Source organism: Thrips palmi, unplaced genomic scaffold (genome assembly GCF_012932325.1).
Source record: "Thrips palmi isolate BJ-2018 unplaced genomic scaffold, TpBJ-2018v1 HiC_scaffold_17, whole genome shotgun sequence".
In the NCBI taxonomy this organism is placed as follows: Eukaryota; Metazoa; Arthropoda; class Insecta; order Thysanoptera; family Thripidae; genus Thrips; species Thrips palmi.
The window spans coordinates 9,680,740-9,695,457 of record NW_023144626.1 but is presented as its reverse complement, the minus strand read 5'-3'; the positions used below and the strand labels follow the sequence as shown (position 1 = coordinate 9,695,457).

The 14,718-nt window shown below is 48.8% G+C and overlaps 3 protein-coding genes and 1 non-coding gene across 7 annotated transcripts in view; 2 read left to right on the top strand and 2 right to left on the bottom strand.

Annotated features, from left to right (window-relative positions):
* The window catches only part of LOC117643428 (eukaryotic translation initiation factor 4 gamma 1-like), a 45,232-nt gene extending 34,050 nt beyond the window's left edge, over nt 1-11,182 (top strand). For 3 of the 4 annotated variants that reach the window (XM_034382328.1, XM_034382329.1, XM_034382330.1), the window contains exons 12-31: nt 1,757-2,350; nt 2,428-2,567; nt 2,655-2,726; nt 3,980-4,156; nt 4,280-4,417; nt 4,511-4,702; nt 4,791-4,867; nt 4,942-5,086; nt 7,090-7,682; nt 7,799-7,842; nt 7,941-8,052; nt 8,275-8,449; nt 8,521-8,696; nt 8,772-8,851; nt 8,929-9,053; nt 9,152-9,250; nt 9,329-9,457; nt 9,538-9,616; nt 9,694-9,843; nt 9,919-10,100. In XM_034382328.1, the coding sequence (XP_034238219.1) occupies nt 1,757-2,350; nt 2,428-2,567; nt 2,655-2,726; nt 3,980-4,156; nt 4,280-4,417; nt 4,511-4,702; nt 4,791-4,867; nt 4,942-5,086; nt 7,090-7,682; nt 7,799-7,842; nt 7,941-8,052; nt 8,275-8,449; nt 8,521-8,696; nt 8,772-8,851; nt 8,929-9,053; nt 9,152-9,250; nt 9,329-9,457; nt 9,538-9,616; nt 9,694-9,843; nt 9,919-10,100 (3,479 nt within the window). Of the gene's footprint in view, nt 1-1,756; nt 2,351-2,427; nt 2,568-2,654; nt 2,727-3,979; nt 4,157-4,279; nt 4,418-4,510; nt 4,703-4,790; nt 4,868-4,941; nt 5,087-7,089; nt 7,683-7,798; nt 7,843-7,940; nt 8,053-8,274; nt 8,450-8,520; nt 8,697-8,771; nt 8,852-8,928; nt 9,054-9,151; nt 9,251-9,328; nt 9,458-9,537; nt 9,617-9,693; nt 9,844-9,918 lie in introns of all 4 variants that reach the window. The other variant, XM_034382327.1, reaches the window with a different exon arrangement.
* Nucleotides 8,076-8,204, top strand: LOC117644180. The gene has a single exon (XR_004587656.1).
* A 55-nt stretch (nt 11,183-11,237) lies between the features above and the next one.
* Nucleotides 11,238-12,511, bottom strand: LOC117644024 (bursicon). The gene is made up of 4 exons (XM_034383211.1): nt 12,490-12,511; nt 12,051-12,283; nt 11,769-11,894; nt 11,238-11,675 (listed from the first exon to the last, which is right to left on the bottom strand). The coding sequence occupies exons 1-4, from the start codon at nt 12,509-12,511 to the stop codon at nt 11,541-11,543; spliced, it is 516 nt and encodes a 171-aa protein (XP_034239102.1). The 3' UTR covers nt 11,238-11,540.
* Nucleotides 12,512-13,358: 847 nt separating this feature from the next.
* On the bottom strand, nt 13,359-14,571 carry LOC117643440 (partner of bursicon). The gene is made up of 4 exons (XM_034382350.1): nt 14,501-14,571; nt 14,217-14,430; nt 13,991-14,115; nt 13,359-13,911 (listed from the first exon to the last, which is right to left on the bottom strand). The coding sequence occupies exons 2-4, from the start codon at nt 14,356-14,358 to the stop codon at nt 13,741-13,743; spliced, it is 438 nt and encodes a 145-aa protein (XP_034238241.1). The 5' UTR covers nt 14,359-14,430; nt 14,501-14,571; the 3' UTR covers nt 13,359-13,740.
* Nucleotides 14,572-14,718: the final 147 nt, after the last annotated feature.

Sequence of the window (14,718 nt, the reverse complement as noted above, 5' to 3'; positions counted from 1 at the left end):
AGGAAGGGAAATGGAGGCAACTAGGAGTCGCTGTCCTCTTGGAGCCGAAGCGGCCAAGCCGTCGCGCCGTCGCGGCCCGAGCCTATCCCGACGTTGCCGCCGACGTGCTCTGCGCGTTCGGGGGGCCTCTGCCGGCCTTTGCGCTGCGTTCGGGGCCTTCGGGGCGCCGGTCCGCGGCGAGCCGCGCCAGTCGGCTGCCACCGCACCGCGAAGAGAGTCGGGTTTGAGCCGCCAGCCGCACGCAGCGGCCCGTGTACGACGAGGCTCGGACGAGCTGATCAGGCCGTGTGGTGGTGTGCACGTGGCGCAGACGGAAACGGGGACCTTCGCCTGGTCGCGGTGCGTCGCGCTGCTCGCTCGCGTCTCTGCTGCACTGCTGGTGCACCGCGAGTGCGGCATGCGTGTGTGACCTGGTGGCACGGCGACGTGTCGCCGCGGTGCCCTTGGAGGATGTGTGTCTAGTCCGGTACGTACTCGGGCCCAGCCGCGTGTTGCTAGGGAGAGAGGCCTCCCGGTGGGACAGTGGGGCCGCGGGGGCGCCGCCGCGCCTCTGCCTCGTCGGGCCGTTGGAGACTAACAGCTGTTGGGGGCAGGCATCCGCCCGGCAGGCGGCGACCCTGGATGGCGTGTTCGGCAGCGTGCTGTGCTTGGCCCTGGACGTCGTCAAGTGCGTGGTGCGCGTGCAGGCGGTGCGGCGTGCGCTGCCGTGACCGGGCAGCGCCGCGTGGACGGCCAGGGTTGGGTTCGGCGGCGTGGTGGATAGGTTAGGTGGCACCGTGTGACCTCTGTGCACGCGGTGGGTAGCGGGAAAGGGGGAGGGGAGGGGGTACTGGGTTTCGGACGCCATCAAGGTATGGGGCCAGTGCGCGGTGAGTGCCGAGGTGAACGGCCTCACCTTGGCCTCGTGCACGCCGTGCACGGCTTGGTGGAGGACATGGTGATGGGCTGTCAGTAGCCGGCGTGAGCAGTGAGCAGCCCCTCTGCCACGTTGACAGTGTCATGTCGCGCCGCGCCGGCGTTCTGCCTGTCAAGTGAGCGTTGATTTTGCGGTGCCGCGGCTTCCGCGGCCGAGTGGCGGGTGTCAGCTGTAGGGCCGTGCTGGAGCCTCTACGGTGGAGTGTCCTGGTCCAGGCTGTCCAGGCCTCCTGGAGCAGGCGGCCATGCCGGCCCTACCCTGCCCCTGCCCTAGTTGGACCGCCGGCCGGCGGCCGGCCCAGGTGGCCCAGGTGGCCCAGGTGTTGAGCTTGGTGGCCTCGCGACTGGCAGAGCGGGGCAGGGCCCGCCTCGCCTCGCCAACACGCCGGCCTTGTCCAGTCCGGTGCGACTGGGCTGGGTCGGGTGGAGCGGCCTTCTTGGCATATGGGTATGCCTCAGACTCCAGGCAGGCTCCAGTGTCCAGCAAACCCAGGACCACGGTCTGGATCTCAGGGTTTGGCCGCGCCTTGGCGTTTTCTTTTTCTTCCTCTTTTTGTCGAGTCTGTGCAACAGGTCTTTGGCACTTGCCCGCGTCTGGGCGTGGCGGCGCGCGGCTACGCACTGGGCGGCGCCTCGCTGCGTGCCTATCCCGCTATTTATATGGCGAGCGCTATTTCCGACGCGTTTTGCTGTTCGTTCGGCAATTCAAGTGTGTGGACTCCACACTACTCGAGACTCGGGTGGCCCTGCGCCGTGCGGTGCATCCGGGGGAAGGGGTAGAGGACAAGGACGTCGAGGGTACAGTGCTGTGGTCTGACGAGGTGTTACTCTTGTGTTGCAGGTAAAGGCGCCGGTCGCCACAAGGGCAAGAAGATGCGCGACTCCAGCGCCAAGGGCGCTGAGAAGGAGGGCTCCGATGTGGAGGCTGCCTCTGAGGCAGCGCTCCCCGAGGAGAGCTGCTCCACCCCCGCGTCCACGCCCACGCCGTCCGAGGCGGCCGCGGGCAGCAGCCCCGTCGCCGCGACCACCCCTGAGGCGGAGGCGGAGGGCGACGCGGTGAGCAAGACAGCCTCGCCGACGCCGGCCGCCACCCCCGTGACCAGCGTCCCGGAACCCGCTGCCGCGGCTACCCCCGCTGAACCGGCGGAGGGGGCCGTGGCGCCCCAGACGGAGGACTTGCCGGAGGCTGTGGACGCAGCCACCCCCGCGACGACGGCACCGTCGGCCCCGACAGTGACGGTGCCGGCACCCACCCCGGCCGCCGTCAACCTGTTCGCCCCCTTCGCGCTGCCCTCGCCCCCGGTCATCATCCCCAGGGCCGTGAAGGAGGTCAAGGAGGTGGAGGTGGACGACAAGGTGTCGTCTCGCAACGACGAGAACGCCAAGGTGTCCAAGGATGATGCTGCCGGCGACAAGAAGAGGGCATATGCTCCAGGTAGGGCTCTTTCGCTTTGCTCTATTCGGGGTGCTTTGGAACTTGATAAAATTGGTTAACGTAAATTGTTTCTGCAGAACAATGGAGTCCTCTCAACCCTGACGGCAAGAAGAAATATGACCGCAGTTTCTTGATGGACTTGCGTAATGATCCTCAGTCGCAGAAGAAACCTGATGGTCTACCTGAAATGGAGGTAGTCCTCAAGGAAAGCAATAAGGTATCTATTCCACATTAACCTTTTAAATCACTTTTTTGTGAAATAAAACCTCAGATTTTATCTTACTTTTCTATTTATTTTTTTCAGAAGGCAATGCAGAATAACTTCAACAATGACTTTTCACCTGCTGGTTTTGTTCGGTCATCTGGTTCTCGAGGGGTAAGTTTCAGTTAGTTTCTAATTGTATTTGTTCCGCACTGTACAGCTACTTGTGATGTTTCAAACTAAAGTCTCTGAAATTTGTGAAGCCAATTCTTGACCTGACAGTGGTTGTACAGTGAATAAGAAAGTTTTGATGTATCCCTTTGAAATGTCGCTCTGAACCAAAGTGTCAGATTAAAATTATACAGCTTTTTAGTGACTAGTTACGTTTATGCTGTGAAGCTGATCAATTTAACTTAAGTCCTGTCCCTGTTGAAGTTGGGTTGCTTTCATGATGCCTTAAACTAAAGTCTCCGATTTGCATGAAGACAACTTGCTTATAACTGAATGTCTTGTCAACCCAACGCCCCCCCCCCCCCTCCCTTTTCTAACCCCGTTTTTTGCCTTTTATTATGCCTATGGCTGTAGCTAAAGAGTCTGACATTTGTTCAGTCAGTTTTTAACTGTGTGGCTATGCTACCAATTTTCAAAACGTGTGTTCTTATTTGCCTTTTATGATGTCTTAAACTAAAGTCTCTGATATGTGAAGACAGATTCTAACTGAAATGGTCAAAACTTCTCAATTGTCAAACTTATGTTTGCCGCATGTACACAATGCCTTTTAATGATGCCTGAAACTAAAGTCTCAGAATTTCTTTGAAGACCCATTTTATCTGAAGGGGGCTGTATTTTAGCTCTGGGTTAAGTGACACTATTCATATAGTATTGGTATCCAGTTTTTTCTGCACCTAAATGATGGTACACAATGAAAGTAGTGGACTGAGTTATCTGCTGACAAATTATTTACTGATTGGTGTTATTTAAAGCTGTTCCTCATTCTGTAGAAATTTTCCGTAGGGTATCTGCAGCAGTTTTAGCTGTTCAGCATATGGTTTTCTGCACCTAAATGATGGTACACAATGAAAGTAGTGGACTGACTGATCTGCTGATAAAGTATTTTCTGACTGGTGTTATTGGAAGCTAAGGTTTTCTCCCAAGTACCCTTTTTCTGTTAGGTACAGTTTTAGCTTTATAGGGTATCATTTTTTGCACCTGAATGATGGTACACAATGAAAGTAGTGGACTGACTGATCTGCTGAGAAACTTTTTACTGACCGGTGTTATTTGAAGCTCTCCTCTATTTTGTTTTGCCAATTTTCCTATGTTTTTGATGAAAGACAGCTTTAGTCTAATTGTGGTCATAGTTCTGTTGCTGTCCATGTTGTTTTTCTCCATCTGTTGTCATTAACATTGTTTTTTGTTTGTTTCAGCCTCCTCCTCAGAGGAAGAGTCAACAGGGTAAGCCCAAATCTGGCAAGCCTCCTCTTATTCATGTGACATTGTCACTTCGAGAAGATGTAAAACTCCATGAGACTGAAAATGCATGGAAGCCTGGTGTACTTGTTGCTGGTAGTAAAGAGTCTGATGAAGAAGAAGCTAAGACACAGGTATGTTTGGAATTTTTTTGTCTTACCTCTTATTTTGGCTTTTCCTGATATTTTCTGAAGTGTTTGGCATATATTCTTTAAATTTTTATTTATTTTTACCCGGTTACATGTGTTTTGCTCCAGGATTTGTACAAGAAAGTTCGAGGTGTGCTCAACAAACTTACGCCTCAGAAGTTTGACACATTGGTCGGACAGGTTCAGGCTTTGCCAATTAACACTCCTGAAAGATTAAAGGGAGTTATTGATCTTGTTTTTGACAAGGTATGTGATTACATTCATTGATTCTCATTTGTATTTTCTCAGCCTTTTTCTTTTTCTTTTTTTGTAATACCGTGGTGTTTTATCTGTTTACAGGCTGTTGATGAACCAAATTTCTCTGTTGCCTATGCTAAAATGTGCAATGAACTGAAATCTAAAGAAATCCAGAATAATTCCTTTAGGAAGATCCTCATAACACGGTGCCAACAAGAGTTTGAGAAAAACAAAGACGCTGAAACCAATAATAAGGACAAAAAGATTAAGGAAATTGAAAGTGAACCAGATCCAGTGAGTTTGATTTGTTGTAACTCTTTTGCTAGTCCTGTTTATTAACAATCTTATATACAACCCTTCCTCCCTTGTTTTTCTTCTTCAGGAAAAGAGGAAGGAACTTACATTAATGTATGAAGAGGAGGAAAGAAAAATTAGGATGAAGTCTGTTGGCAACATTAGGTAAGTGCAGTCTCAGTATTAAGATACATCATATAAACCTTTCTGTAGAAATTTTAATGATTTTCCTCTTTTAGGTTCATTGGTGAATTGTACAAGCTGGGAATGTTGACTGGACCTATCATGCTTCGTTGTGTTAGTGACTTGCTGAGGAAGGAAGACGAAGAATCTTATGAGTGCCTCTGCAAGCTTTTGACTACTATTGGAAAGAAGTTGGAAATGGTAAGTTTGTTCTGTCTCAACTTCTGAGCAAGCTTGGTTCATCATGGATGTATGGTTGAGAGCTAGTTCCTACAGCCCTACAAACTGATCAGAGGCCCCATCTTAAACTGCCTAGGTTAATTCCTCAAAGCATGGTTAGCATGTTAATAACTAAAAAAAAGATCTGATATGATGACCCTATTTGGGTCCCGCTGAAGAGTAAATGACACTTCGTGATTTTATTTTAAGCATTCTGACAGATCTTGTTTGAATGGTTTCAAAGTTTTGGGCCACTCAATTAGGGTTTTTTGATAGGGTACATCACAATGCACTTAATCTGGTATTTATAGTCTGATCTGATGTGATGACAACATAAAGGCTTTGGAGAGGTGCTGTGCTACCTCTATGATTTTATTCGTAGCCAAAAGGATCCTGACAGATTGTATTGATGCCATAAGGGCAGAGAACTATTGGCTGCACTCCCAGTAATTGATCACTGGTCTAGGGTCAATATTTGAAACAGTAGCATGCGTTTCATCAAGATCTGACATGATGACAAAAAGTTAGGTCCTTCTGAAGGATATTGCCATTTCCACATTGTGTCGATATTTCTTAATTGATTCTGACAGATCTTGATGTTTCAATGTAACATCCTCACTGTTTAATTTGCTTAACTTTTTTTAGTCTGAATGCTATTGACCTGGTGGTATTTGTACCATGTGGGCCAAAAGAACCCGACCGCTCCGGCCGGCTCTGGCTGGGGTTTTCTGGTCACAGCGTCTAAACTGTTCAACTTGAAGGGGTATAGTAAGCGAGCCGATTGTAGGTCTCTGTGCAAGGAACAATCGGCTCGCTTACTGTACCCTTCTAAATTCAACGGTTTTGACGCTGTGACCAGAAATCCCCGGCCAGAGCCGGCCGGAGCGGTCGGGTTCTTGAGGCTCACATTTTAGTTGTGGTTCAAGATCTCAAGTGATGACATACAGTTAGGTCCTACTGAAGGATATTGCCATTTCCACGTTGTGTCGATTTTTCTTTAATTACTCTGATTGATCTTGATGGTATAATGTAACATCCACACGGTTTGATTTGGTTAACTTTTCTTGTAGGCTGTTTTCTGAGAGGGTTCTTAACAATGCTTTTGACCTGGTGGTACTGTAGTTGTAGTTCAAGATCTGAAGTGATGACATACAGTTAGGTCCTACTGAAGGATATTGCCATTTCCACATTGTGTCGATTTTTCTTTAATTATTCTGACAGATCTTGATGTTAATGATTGGTAGGGTTGAAATACAACTTCCTTGCTGTTTAATTTGGTCTTGCATTTAGGCTACCAAATTATTAATCTACTAAATTATACTAATTTGATTAATTTCTGATGGCATAGCATTTTTGTAATTAAAAGATCTGATATGATGACCCTATTTGGGTCCCGCTGAAGAGTATATGACACTAGCTGATTAATTTTAAAGCATTCTGACAGATCTTGCTTTAATGGTTTTGAAGTTTTGAGTCATTCAGGCTAATTTCTGGAAGGGCACTTCACAACACTGTTGATCTGGTGCTTAAAGTATAGTGGTTCTATATCTGATGTGATGACAACATGAAGGCTTTGGAGAGGTACTGTGCTATCTCGATGATTTTATTTCTAGCCAAAAGGATCCTGACAGATTGTGTTGTTGCTAGGAGGGCTGAGAAGTAGGGGTCGATGTTTGAAAGTGTGGCATGCGTTTCATAAGTCAAGATCTGACATGATGACAAAGTTAGGTCCTTCTGAAGGATATTGCCATTTCCACATTTGTGTCGATTTTTCTTAAATAATTCTGACAGATCTTGATGTTCTAATGGTTGCTGGGGTTTCAATGCAATAGCTGTGCTGTTCGATTTGGTCACTAATCCTGGGGGGATACTTCATAATGCTGTTGGTGTGGTGTTATTTGTTTGCCCAAAATAATTTTGGATAGATCTACTTTATGTGCTTGGCAATGTCAATTTTTAATGTATTTATTTGTTTCTCTCTGCAGGAACTAACACAGGGAGGCCAAGGAGATGTTTTGAGTTCCTACTTCATCAAAATGAAGGAGTTGGCTGATAAGGGAAGGAAGGGCAAGAACGTTTCATCCCGAGTCAGGTTCATGCTTCAAGATTGCATCGACCTTCGGTCCAACAAATGGGTTCCGCGCCGAGATGACTCGAACCCCAAGACCATGGACGAGATCCACCGAGAGGCCGAGCGCGAGACTGTGGAGATGAACATCGCCCTGGCGCAGCAGGGCACTCCCAGGAAGGACGACCGCGGCATGAACCGCGGCATGGGAGGCGGCGGTGGAGGCATGGACAAGCGGGGCGGCAGGGGCGGACCAGCTGCCGATGATGGTGGTTGGAAGAACGTGCAAACCAGGAGTCGGCCCCTAGACGTCAACAAAATGGCCAAGGGCATCATTCAATCAACCGAAATAGCAACTCTAGGCTCACCTAATCAATTCTCCAAGTGGGGCGGGGGCAGTGGGAACAGTGCCTCGAGAGACCCCAAAGCTATCTCTTCTAGACCTGGACCCGTTGTCACCACAGGCAACCCCTTCTCAGCTCTTGAGAAGACTTCTGTGTTCAACAATGCGTAAGTTCGGTTTTTATAATGTTGTTTTCTCTCCTGTTTGTCTCATTTTCATCTTTTAACATCATATTCTATGATGTGAATTGTAGTAAATTGCAACTTGTGATCTGTGCTTACAGCGAGAGGAAACCATCTGGTTCAAGCAGTAAGGATCGAAGCATGGGTAAGTAAATTAACTGCTATGCTTATCTCTGGCTACTCCTTATCTTAATGTGCTGCTGGACAAAAGTAATCTTAACCCTCAATTTTATCTTGTTGCAGGTGACAGAAATAGTGGGTCTCGTAGCAGTAGTCAACATAGGACAAGCTCTCAGCCAGCTTCTAGGGACAGCTCACAAGCAAGAGGAAAGCTTGAAGAGGAAAGGAGAAGCAGGTGAGCATTATTTAAAATTTTCCTGGGAGAAGATACGTGAGGTATCTTTCAAACACAGGATTCTCACCACTAACACTCCCTACAAAATAAGGCTCTCTGATGACTGTAGTTCTTAAAGGTACTGACTGCAGACAGATACGGAGCCAACACCTAGCACCCTACCCAATGCTTTGTCTCAACCATGTTTGCAACTTGTTTTCTTATTCTTGCTGTGTTTTGCAGGGTACCCACACCAACCTCTGTGAGTGAAATTTCACCAAGTGAGCAACCTACATCCAATGCCAAGGATGCAAATGGTGGCCCAGTGTGCAAATTGAGGAGGCTAGAAGAAGGTGAAGAATTAGAAAGGATATCTAAAAACCTTGTGGACGAGTATCTTTCCCATAGAAAATTAGAGGTGAGTTTGTGTGCTGCTGTCATTACCTGACATTTCTTGCATTGGTCTGAACCTTTTATCTTTGGTTTTAGGATGCAACCTTAGCTGTTCAAGATTACTTTGACTGGACCAACATTGCATCTTTTACTCGAGAAGCTTTGGCTTCAATGTTAGATAGAGTTGTGGTGCAGGATCACATACTAGTTGGTAAATTTTTAGGACATCTTATTCAAATAAATCAAATGCGAAAAGAAGATTTTAATGCTGGGTAAGTGCACCTCGCAACTGTTTCATTGTATCTGATAAGTGATGAATTTTGTTTTAAGAGCTGTTCTGTTTCCAGGTTTTCCCAAATATTAGAATTGTGCCCTGACTTTATTGTTGATATCCCTAAGTTGTGGACTCATGTTGGAGCACTTCTTGGTAGGCTCTATTGGATATACCTGCTTCAGTTAACTAACAGTGAAATTATATTCTAATGTAATGATTTCTCTTCCTAGCGGGTATTCTGCTCATTGAGGCTGTGACTTTCAAAGATCTAGCAGAACCATTAGTTGTGCTCAAAGGCTCAAAAGAAGCTGGTTTGCTGCTCAAAAATATTATGCAAGTTTTAGATAAGGAAAAGGTACGAATGTCCCCAAAACTTAAAATTTTATGCTGCATGCTGTCAAAGTGTCACTATTTCATGCTTTATTTTAATTTTCTTCGTCCCTCAATCAACAGGGTTCGTCCTGGATTAAGGACAACTGGAATAAGTGTGGAGCCACATGGTGTGACTTCCTTGAAGAGAAGGATGTATCTGACTTCCTTAAAGAAAATAATGTGAGTTTTAAATGCAACTTGTGTTTTTTCTGCGACGGTTTTGGTCAGGTCTTATGTGTTTGTTCATTGGTTTTACAGAATTTGGAATCATTCTCCGGAGGGGCGCTGGCGTCCAACACAGAGATGACTCAAGAAGAAATTCAGAATAAGCTATTAGATTTCCTCAACTCAAATGAGACATTCGATGGTATTCAGGGATGGATAAAAGTGTGTATCTTTTTGTAAACCCTTCTCATGTAGGTAATTTAGCTGTGCGGCCGTGCCCTAACTTCTTTTTCTTTGTCCAGTCTAACGTTGGGGATCGTACAAATGAACCTGCCTTTATTCGTGCCTTGATGACAGCTATCTGTAGAAATTGTTTACAAGGTTTGTATTTTTGGAGAGTGCCTATCCTCATTTATTCTGCCATGAGTTGTTATTGAACGTAATTTTTCTGTCTGCAGAGGCTCAACCAAGTAACAAATTGACATTAAATGAAGAAAAGTTGAGTCAAGACAAACTACTCCAGCGTTATCTTGAAAACAAAGAGGACTTGGAGTTGCAATGTCTCTATGCAGTGCAGGCGCTGGTCACTCAACTAGAGCACCCTCAGGGTAAGTTTTGCTGAAGGGACTATTTCTTCTTCTTTATCTTAGCCATGCATAATCATTTTTATTTTTGTCTTTCAGGTCTGATTGTTTCCATATTCAATGCGCTTTGGGAGTATAACGTAATATCCACTGATGCTTTCCTTGCTTGGTTCAAAAGTGATGATCCTCAAGAGACTGAAGGAAGGGGCGTCTGCCGGTCAAGCTTGGCCTCGTTCCTGACCCTTCTGTCTGAAACTGAGGAAGATGAAGAACATCCTTGATATAAGGCCAGACGACGCAAGTCGAAACCTCATTTTGTGCTCCAATAGCCATGAAGGACTCTAACTGAGCCAGGTGCTTGGAGTGTGTGCCGACTGGTAGTGATGCTGGAACAATGTGGAGGATCTGTGAAGTCTGACAGAAGAAACTGCCCACAAGTGCAGTAGTATTAGTGTCTAGTTCGTTTTCGAAACTAAAATATGACTGATATGGTATCATGTTTCTCATACTTTGAGAATGCTTTTTTTACTTTATAAGCCGTTTTTTAACATAGCAAAGAATATTTACTACGTAATTTTTAAATGATCGATTCAGGCATGACTGAGCAGCAAGAAGGCTTAGGTATCACTTGTTTTGCGACCCGCAGGCCGCAGGCACCGCGTAATCAAGCAGACCCTGACACCCTGCCTTTCTGTAACCTTTATTTTCCACATTGAAAATGGTTTCCCCTTTTGGAAGTGACATGGAAAGCATTAATTGTTCATTGCGAAAGGCGCTGATTTGGGATGAAAATCAAACTAAGTCCATATGAATATAATTATTATTGCTATTAAGAGATTTATCAAGCAGTGAGACTGGAGGTCAAGTTAAACATAATTGTATTATACTATTAAATGAAGTGTTGTTTTTGTTGATTCAAGAACTGTGTGGCTTTGAGCTACAGTTTTGGTTGGGATTATTTAGTTTTGTAAATTGCAGCATTTGAATAGGTGAACTTCGGCATGTTAATGAGAAAAGAAAAGAGGTCGCAGGAGAGTTGTTGTTTTGTATGTAGGAATATGGAAATGCTCGCATCCATTCTATGTAAATGACAGACTATATATTTATGGATGAAAAGCATGGTTATGAGGGCGTAGAATTATTAAAACATGGTGTACAAAATGTTTTGGTTGTTATTTGACCCAAATGCCTTGCTGTCCTTAGGCATGTACCCATTGCAGCATTGTAATCATTGTGCAAAATCTATGTGTATTTCAAATCTTAATAAGGGCATTTGTTAAGTGGCGTTTTGACATTTTGTCAAATTTTGACCTGTTTTGAAAGTGCTGTATATAAAAAAAAATATATATGTACATTTCCATAATGGCTGCTGTTTAACTTTCCACCTGTCATTCACAATAATGAAAATGGGCTACAGTTCGCCATATTTATTTCACTTTGAAATTATCATGGGTTTTACAGTTCAGTGACGTACCTCCTGAGCTGGGATACAATACATAAATTTGAAGACTCGCAACCTACTTATGTTACAATAAATCCTTCAGATGTCATTGATAGGTGGCCAATTCCTTAAGCAGACATTTTACCAAAAGTTCAAGCTCACCTTCATAGAGTCCCAGTAGCAAGAAAAACAGTATAAACACGGCACTATGCTTGAACATCTCAAGAAAAGAGGAGGCAACCAACCACTTCGTCCACACACTCGCCGAGGGCCGTAAAGATCACTGTGAAGTCCTGAAGTGGTGACTAAGGGGTCCTTCGTCTGCGTAGCCGGCGATTTCTTGAGGGACAATGGCGCTCTCCTCCACGCCAGTGCAGGGCCGGCACATGCACTCCAGGGGGGCTTTGGTGGACACCTGCAACACGGCGCGGCGTTAGCGCTACGAGGCGAGGACACTCGTTCTGGACGGTTCAAGCGACGATGGGCAGCTGCGTGCTGTAGGCCTCACCTTCCGGAACTTGCGCTCGCCGGGCTTGGCCTTGGGGCAGAACAGGGAGACGCTGGCCTCGCGCTCTCCGCTCTCCTGGCAGCACATGCAGGACCGCTCCATCTGCCAGATCTTGGAGCCGGACACCTACGCGAGGACTCAATTAGTCGCCGAAGAAATACGCTCGGTGCGCAAGGGACCGGCGTGGGGTTTCGGCTCCTACCCCCAGGCCCCAGCGTGGGTGGCGACTTTGGTGGGACACTCCAGGCCAGGGCACACGCCACGTAAAGTAGCACGACTCACCTGGAGGTAGCTGGAGCAGCGGCCCGTGCACGCGAAGGACGGGATGGGCTTGGGCACGCAGCCCGGGTACTGCAGCACGTGGATGACGGGCGTCACCTGGCACTCCTCGTTGGGCGTGGAGCCTCCGGAGCCACTGGAGCCGGCCCCCGCGGCCCCCTCCGCCACCCCCTGGCCCACCTGGCACGCGGCGCCCAGCCAGAGCACGGCCCACCACGCTGCTCCTGCCGCGCCAGCTGCACGGAGCACGGCCAGATGAACATGATTGGCTTTGGATTTTCGGAAAAGCGGCAGCCGAAATGGCCCCGGCGGTACTCCGTGCCCGGGTGACTGCTAGTGCAAGTCGCGATAGAGGTCTCTTGCGCGTGGGGTATCGCCGGGTCCAATTCGGTACCTGCTCATTTTTCCTCGACATCTGAACGCGACTCTCGGATTGACTCACGTGGGGCTTGGAAGGCGACCATGTCGGGGTGCCGTGGCGCTGGGGCAGGGGCTGCTGTCCTCGGAGCCGCTGCAGAGGCGAGTGCGGGGGCGTCGCGACGCCCAGGGCCTGACTGAGGGAGAGGGATGACTGGAGGCTGCACAGCCGAGCCTCCCCCCTCCGCCTCCCTCCCCCCCCCCCCCGGCCCCCCACGGGGGTACGACGGGCCCATTAAGTCGCAGCGGGGCCTCCAGGGGGTGCAGGGGGTGGGGGCGCGACTTGTAAGCCGGTGGCCGCACTCCGCACTTAGCGTCGCAAAGAGGACTTTGGTTTTGCATTTCCGGATTCCCGGCTTCGAGAGTGAATATCCGGATAACCAAGGCCCGAGGGTGGATTGGGAAATTGCAACCCTGGATTTTCCTGTTCAACCTCCTCCGCCGTTCAGAAAATCATTTCCACTTTGAGATGGTTTTGTGGTTTCGCACTACTTCTTTTGTGGGAGAAAATGGGCAATTCTCTTAGATCATTTTCATTTTAAATATGCGAGTCAAAAAGTCAAACTTTTCAGAAATCCTTGAAAGTACTGTAGGACCGCAGCACAGAGGGCCACACAACGCCAGTTTAAAGTGTTGCTGCGTGGTTCCGGTGAGGGGAAGGCCCACCCTCCCCGCTTTCTGGATGATTTGCGGTGGTATGTTTGTCTGCTCCCAGACTTGGGAAGTAAAGGGAATTCTACGATGCTGGGAAACGGTGTATCTGTAGCTTCTATGCCCCCCCTTTTTTTTTGGGGGGGGGGGGGCGTTTGTCCACCCTCATCAATAAGATGATTCGCTTTGCTTTATTCTTGGCAAAAGGGTAGAAAATGAATAAATAAAGTAAATATAGCTTATTTGTGTTTCATTTTATTTGTGACTTCACAAAATTAGACACTATGTACAATTTCTTTGGAGGACACGTGAGGTGAGGTAGTTTTGGGGTATCAAACATTTTAACACACAGTCAGAAAAAAAGTTTTTAACAGGTCCACAATGAAGCAATTTTTGTTTGCTGATAACAAAAATCGAGTACATTTATCTTTTGCAGGTATACAAGGGGAGAGCTACGTACATCACCAAGCATCAGTTTTAAAAGAATTAAAATCATATCGAATTTAAAAATTTGCACTCTCCTGGTATTGGTTAACAATTCATCTACTTGGTCGATTTGGTCAGAAAGGGGGATGAACTCGAGTCAAGCTGTTGTGGGGTGGGTCGGCAGCCTCGTCTCGTCTGGTCAGCGCGAGTAGTCGCCGCACTTGAAGCAGCGGCAGTCGGCCGGCTCGCGCAGCTTCACCTCCATGGAACTGCGGCCCTCCGCCGTGAGTCGCGCGCCGTCCGGGTCGTAGCAGTGTGTCAGGGCGACCACGCGCTCGCGGAGGAAGCTCTCCCGGCAGCAGTAGCACTCCTGCGGGGGGAAGGACAAGTTAGACGAGTTAGAGCAGCGGGGCGACTGGCCAATCAGAGCACGAGGAAGCGGTGTGCACCTTGAGGAAGCCGGTGGGGGTGATGACGCTGGGCTGCACCTGGGAGGTGCACGCGCCCTCGCACTTGTTAACGGCGATGTCCCCGTTGCACGTCCTGGACAGGCGCCCCAGCTCGTCGAACTCCTCTGGAACGAAACAACGCGGCCTGTTCAAGTCGGACCAGTCCACAGCTCAAGTGCCTCAGCCGGCACACGACACCGAATCGGGGTCGGTTGGAAGCTCTGACCTTTGACGATGTGTATCTCGGAGGGCAGCGTCTCGCAGGCCTCCTCGTTCTCGGCCCTGGCCCGGGGCGGTCCGAGGCCCAGCAGGTACACGCCGACCGCCAGGACCAGCCCACAGCGCACCAGCCTCATGGCTTGCCTCATGGCTTGCCTCGGCCCGGCCTCGGCTCCGCTTGACTCGGCTGCCCTCGGCCTCGGCTCGACTCGGCTCGGCAGCTGCAACATGAACGGGGACGTCTTGGCGGGGCAGTCCCGGCACCAGCGGCACCAGCGCGACGACGCCTACCTTGGGCTGGAGCGCGTCCTCTGCGTCGCTGCGGCCACGGCCACGGAGTGACTCGGAGTGGAGTGGCGCCGAGTGCCGGCACCGGCTGCAGAGCGGCGCTAAGCGGCGCGGGTTCGGCCGAGGTCCTTCCCTTCCCGGCGGCCCCTCCCCCACAGTCCCAGCCAGTCCCAGCCAATGGCACGGAGCCCAAGCCGGGCTGGGTAGGCAAAGTGTCGGGC

Bases quoted from the DNA above. Each gene is read 5' to 3' on its own strand.
- LOC117644024 (XM_034383211.1), bottom strand. From the start codon at position 12,511: ATGGTCGCCTTCCAAGCCCCAC. The intron at 11,895-12,050 runs GTGAGTCGTGCT...GTCCTCGCGTAG, and splicing joins GCTGCTCCAGCTACCTCCAG to GTGTCCGGCTCCAAGATCTG. The intron at 11,676-11,768 runs GTGAGGCCTACA...GCCGTGTTGCAG, and splicing joins GCGAGCGCAAGTTCCGGAAG to GTGTCCACCAAAGCCCCCCT.
- LOC117643440 (XM_034382350.1), bottom strand. From the start codon at position 14,358: ATGAGGCAAGCCATGAGGCTGGTGCGCTGTGGGCTGGTCCTGGCGGTC. The intron at 14,116-14,216 runs GTCAGAGCTTCC...GTTTCGTTCCAG, and splicing joins CGAGATACACATCGTCAAAG to AGGAGTTCGACGAGCTGGGG. The intron at 13,912-13,990 runs GTGCACACCGCT...TTCCCCCCGCAG, and splicing joins CCCCCACCGGCTTCCTCAAG to GAGTGCTACTGCTGCCGGGA.